Source organism: Mus pahari, chromosome 3 (assembly GCF_900095145.1).
Source record: "Mus pahari chromosome 3, PAHARI_EIJ_v1.1, whole genome shotgun sequence".
NCBI classification, from domain to species: Eukaryota; Metazoa; Chordata; class Mammalia; order Rodentia; family Muridae; genus Mus; species Mus pahari.
The window spans coordinates 147,413,573-147,419,160 of NC_034592.1; the positions used below are offsets into that span (position 1 = coordinate 147,413,573).

General features: G+C 54.1%; 1 protein-coding gene across 3 annotated transcripts in view; it reads right to left on the bottom strand.

The window, feature by feature from the left end:
* Window positions 1-1,338: 1,338 nt before the first annotated feature.
* Cdh22 (cadherin 22) overlaps window positions 1,339-5,588 on the bottom strand; it is a 123,892-nt gene continuing 119,642 nt past the window's right edge. For all 3 annotated transcript variants that reach the window (XM_029537033.1, XM_021193691.2, XM_029537034.1), the window contains one exon: window positions 1,339-2,457. In XM_029537033.1, the coding sequence (XP_029392893.1) occupies window positions 1,922-2,457 (536 nt within the window). In that variant the 3' untranslated portion in view covers window positions 1,339-1,921. The remainder of the gene's footprint in view (window positions 2,458-5,588) is intronic.

A 5,588-nucleotide genomic window follows, 5' to 3' on the forward strand; every position in this document is an offset into this window, starting at 1 on the left:
CACACACACACACACACACACACACACACACACACACACACACGCCACACAACAACAACATCAAGAAGATAACTAGATATCTGTAGTTGGGGGCATGTTGTTGCTGTGAGCCTGTTTCCTGGTCTCTGAAGTAGGGTGTGGTGGCATTCAGGGCACACAGGCTGCCTCTAGACCATTTCTATGGACTTTGGTGACATGGAGAGAAGGAATGGGAGTTCCTTGGGAGGGCGACAGACAAGGAAGGGCCACGCAGCATTTACTGAACACTTTGTACACCCCAAGGAGACACTGGGATTGGACTCAGCACCCACTGCCCTCTTTTTAGCACCTACTTTACAGCTAAACAAACTGAGGTGGTGGCCAGCTATGAGGAGTTGGGATTCACCCCAGGTTCACGTGGAGCCACTGACTCTTCCCAGAGAGCCTGGGAGGGAAGAGAGAAGTCCACCATTGTCCTCCAGACTCCCAGGTAGTCTAGACTGTTCTCACGTTCATAAAGAAGCTGAAGGTGTCTTTGAGCTTCTAATCTTCCTGTCTTTCCTTCCCAAGCACTGTGATTACAGGAGTCCATCATGGTGGCCCATTTGTGTATCACAGGCAAATGCTCTACCCACTGAGCTACACATCCTCACCCTCGTTGGTTTATTTGTTTTGTTTTGTTTTTGGGACATTGCATTGTTTTCCATGTAGTTCTGACTGGCCTGGAATTCACTATGTAATCTAGGCAGACCTCAAACTCGTGGCAATTCTTCTGCCTCAGTCTCCCAAGTTCTGAGATTACAGGTTTGTGCCACTATCTATACCCATTGCAGGAGAGGCTTACACTGGAGTCTATAAAGCAGCAGTTTTCAGTCCGTGGGTCACGATCCGTACAGGGATCGCATAGCAGATATTTACACTATGATTCATAACAGTAGCAAAATTANAGTTATGAAGTAGCAACGAAAATAATTTTATGGTTGGGGGTCACCACAACATGTATTAAAAGGTCGCAGCATTATGAGGGTTGAGAAACACTGCTATGGAGGGAAAGACTCCAGGTCCCACAACAGAGATGCGATGTCACCTGTCACCACTGTGGGCAGCCTTTCCTCTCCTCCCAGGCTCATCCTGTCTGAGCATTCTTGCTGGGAGGCTTATTCTGATGTAGCCTGAGGGGCAGGAAGATTCTACAATCGCTGGGCACATCTGCTTCCCACTCAGAGGAGGACCAGGGCCTTCAGCTGGGACCAGTTCTTGTCTCCTTGGAAATGTTGGGAGGAGGCCGATTGGTCCTGGGGTGAGGGAGTGAGCTCAGTCACGTGGGATCAGTAACCACAAGGATAAGGGTTGTAACAAAGGCGAGCATTTATTGAACACCTACTCTGTGCCAGGCACCGCCCAACAACTTGACACATGAACCCTTTTGATCCTCTCAAATCTTCGAGGTAGGTGCTGTTAATAACCTCATTTGACAGATGAGGAAACTGAGGCCCAGAGAAATGACATGACGTGCCCAAGGCCAGAAAGCCGGTCAGTGCCAGAGGCTCCACCACTTGCTGCCTGGGTGTCCCTGAGCAAGTCACATCCACTTCTCTGGGGAGCTTCCCCATCTGACACCTTCAGACTCCACCTCATAGTTTTTCCAACAATTCCAGGTAGCTCTCAGCACACAGTAGGTGCTTAGCAAATGACCAGCCCTTCCTTCATCTTTAATTGGATGCCAGAAAGCCTTAGGGTGGGGATGGCAGCAGCACCCTCCTCTGCTTTCCCCTCCCATTGTCCTTTCCCAGAGCCGGGTTCCCCTTCTTTCTCCTGACATCGGTCATCACTGCTGCCCCCTGAGTCTTCCGCAAGATACACCCCTGGGAACGTGTCGCGGAGCGGGGACCCTGCAGAGCCCCTCCTGTCGGGCTGAGCTGCTGGACTGGGCAGGCTGGGGCTAGGAGGCCGGGGCCTCGTCGTCCCCGCGGTGGCCGGCGTAGAGAGCGGCCAACGGTCGGAAGCGCGGGCCCCAGGCGCGGAGAAAGGCGAAGTCCTGCTCCGAGCCGGTCGAGCCGCTGTGCAGCGAGCTGAGCGAGGCGGCCGGCGAGCCCGCGCCCTCGAACGCGTAGGTCTGAAAGGCGTCGTAGGGAGGCACCGATAGGTCTGCGTCCGCCAGCGCCACCTTGCGGCTGATGAAGTCCCTGAACACCGAGAAGTCCGGCTCGGGGCTCGACGGCCCCCGAGGCAGTGAGTGGCGCTCAGAAGAGGAAGCAGCCTGCGGCGGACTGGCCGCACCCCCGCCAGGGTCGCCACCCTTGAGCTCCCCAAAATCGTAGAGGCTCCGCAGCGCTGACATGTCATAGGCCTCGGTGTCCTGCTCGCCGCCGCCCTCGTCGTTGTATTTGATCACATTGTCCCGCATGTCTTCATCTACGTCGGAGCTCAGGTGGCTCTTGTGGTGCCGCCTGAGAGTGAGGATCAGCAGAGCCAGCACTGTGGGGTGGGGTGGGGTGGGGTGGGAGACACAGGGACACAGAGTGAGCCCAGCGTAGGCACTGCCTGGACCCCCTCCAGCCCCCAACCTGTCGACTGAGCTTCACCAGTGAGACTGAGTTGACGGGTCACGGGATGTGTGTGTGTGTGTGTGTGTGTGTGTGTGAGTTATTCATCACAGGAGGTATGCAAATTTTAGCTAAAGGCCGGCCAGTGGGACTGGGTTGTGATGCAGAGCGGGGCTAAGGATTTTCACCCAATTTGAGGGCCAGAATTAACCCTTGAGTCTCCATCCTCAGTTCTAGGCGCTGGAAGGGTAAAGGCACTGGGTGCAAGAAGGACGGAACCCTTCTGTCCTTGCCCTCCTCTGTCCCCTGCCCCGGACGTCTGTGCTTCCTATTCCATGTCTCAGGTCAGGACCCTCAGGTTCTCTCTGTGAGATTTCTACCCAGGTGACCCCACTCCAGGCCCCCACGGGAAGAATTCCATTGGTTCTCGGTGTGGCCTCTTCACCAGCAGCAGCTGCAGGGAATCCTTCACAACTGGGGGTCCTCAGTGGGTCCTACTAGATCTGCCTCTGAGATTTCCCTTTTCTTGTCTCAGCCAGAGAGGGACTGCTCACCACAGGCTGGGTCCTGCCAAGTTAACCCCAGTGAACATCCTCTGGGACCTGGAACATGTCACCCTAGCCTGATGCCTGGCATGGAAAAGCATGGGATGTGTGCTTGCTGAATGGAGTGAATAAATGAATGAATGAATGGGGAGTTGCCTGGAGACCCAACTGAGGGGGTGATTCTTCATCTGCCTTCAAGCCTTCCAATTTCTTTCCTCCTCCTCCTCCTCCTCCTCCCTCCTCCTCCTCCTCCTTCTCCTCCCTCCTCCATAACACTGTATTCTGTCATCCTTCCGGCTTTTCCAGCTCCCTAGCAGTCTCCCTCATAACATTCCCTCCCTTGGCACTCTTCTGCATGTCCGTGGCTTTACCTCCCCTCCGCCAATAACTCCAGCATCTTTCACCCCTGAAATCCAGGTACATTCAACTTCCAGTCCCCTTGGCTGACCAAGAGAACCTCAAACTCCATACGATTAAAGTTGAAATAATCATTCTCTTTCCCACTACCCCTTCTCCCTCCACCAAGGTCCAGAGAACGTGATGGGAAAGGGGGGCAAAGAAGAATGTCAGAGCTGGAGGGTGGGGAGGGTTGCCGGGGAATGCAGGCTTCTGGACCCACAGCAGCTGTGGAGAGCTCCACAGGGTCAATCCAGTCAATGGCCCGGCAAGGATAGGGGAGGGGCCAACAAGGTCCCACCCTCAACCCTAAAGTCATTGGCTGATTGGTGAAAACTGAAAAAAAAGGAGTCATTTTTATTCAGGGGTGTGGCCACTGGTAGGCTGACCACGCCCAGTACACAGCCACGCTCCAGTGTAAGGCCACGCTCCAGAGCATGTGCAGGCAGCGCTAGTGGGACTGTGTGAGTTATAAAAAAGACACAAAGAGGACCTGAGGTGGGAAGGATACACGTAGGGAAGGTCTGGGGGTGGCCACGATCAAGATACATTGTATACATGTATGAAATAAATAATAATTTTAAATTTTATTTTATTTTGTGCGTGTGGGTGTTTTGCCTGCCTGTACGTCTCTGTACCACGTATGTGCTCAGCGCCCGTGGAGGCCAGAAGAGGAATCAGATCCCCTGCCAACTGGAGCTACAGATGGGTGTGAGCTGCCATGTGTGTGCTGGGAATTGAACTCGGGTCTTCTGGAAGAGTAGCCAGTGTTCTTATCTGCTGAGCCTTCTCTTCAGCCCCAAGAAAGAATTAAAGAAAAAAAAAAAACAAAAAACAAAAAACAAGCAAGCAACTTTGTTCAGTGATACATCCTATTGTGGAAACAGCCTAGCACCTGAGAGGGATTTCCTGGATGGGCGGATGGACACATGAATGGACAGACACATGCCAAGCGCCGTGGCAGTGATTTAGACGTTTCTTGCTGCTCCAACAGATCCAACCAGGCCCGTGGTCAGGGCCAGCTGTGAGGGCTACAGCACAGGGTTAGGAGCTCACCACCTAACATGGTAGCTTGCAACAGGGAAGGGCGTGGGGGCTGGGGACAGGCCCTGAGGGAGGGCCGGAGGGAAGGAAGGTGTCAAGAGAGATGGAGAGAAGATAGATGGACTGCATTTGGAGCTGGAGACCTGGAGCTGTGGAGGGGATGCCCATGAGAGCAGATGGTAGGGTTTGCGGGCGGCGGGCGACAGATGTGCCAGACCTGATCAGCGATTCCGCCCGTCACCTTTAGAGCACTGATGTGCACTTTCTTCGTTTGTGGGCAATTAGGCAGAAATTTGTTTGCACTGCCTTGGAAAATGAAACCGCTGTAAAGTGCACCCTCTGGAAAAAAGGGTTTCTGAGCTGTGGGCTGTGGTGGGAAGGGAGGGGCTGTACTCCTGGCTGGGCGGAGTCTGTTCGGGGCCTCTGCTGGGTTTCTGAGATGTGGACTGTGGTGGGAAGGGAGGGGCTGTACTCCTGGCTGGGCGGAGTCTGTTCGGGGCCTCTGTGGGGGATCTGAAGGGGGGTAGCAGGTCACTGGAGGATGAGCAGCACAAGGGGAGGGGTGTCATCTCGTCGGGGACTGGGCAGGGCTAGTGAGCCTGGTCCCAAAAGGACCCCTAACTCCGGCTGTTCTGCCTACAGTCAGCACTTGGCTGGCTGTGGCAGCAGCCACAGGCTGTTCACATCTCTTCTCACCAGAGACACTGGAGTTCAAATGGCTTCTGGTACCATTGTTCCCAATGTCTCAAAACTTTGTCCCAGGAACCCTAAGTTGTTGTCCCCAGTTTTATTTCGTGGCAGGTGGCAGAGCACAGACTCAGAAGACCATCTGAGTCTTCTTAGTCAAGCCACTTAACCTCCGTGAGTCTCAGCTCAGCTTCTTCATCTGAGAAAGGGGCTGATACACTTGGTCGTGCAGCCACACAGCCAGGCTTCTCTTTATGGAGAACACAATTTTAAAAAGGGAAATACAGCCGGGCGTGGTGGCGTATGCCTTTAATCTCAGCACTTGGGAGGCAGAGGCAGGCAGATTTCTGAGTTCGAGGCCAGCCTGGTCTACAGAGTGAGTTCCAGGACA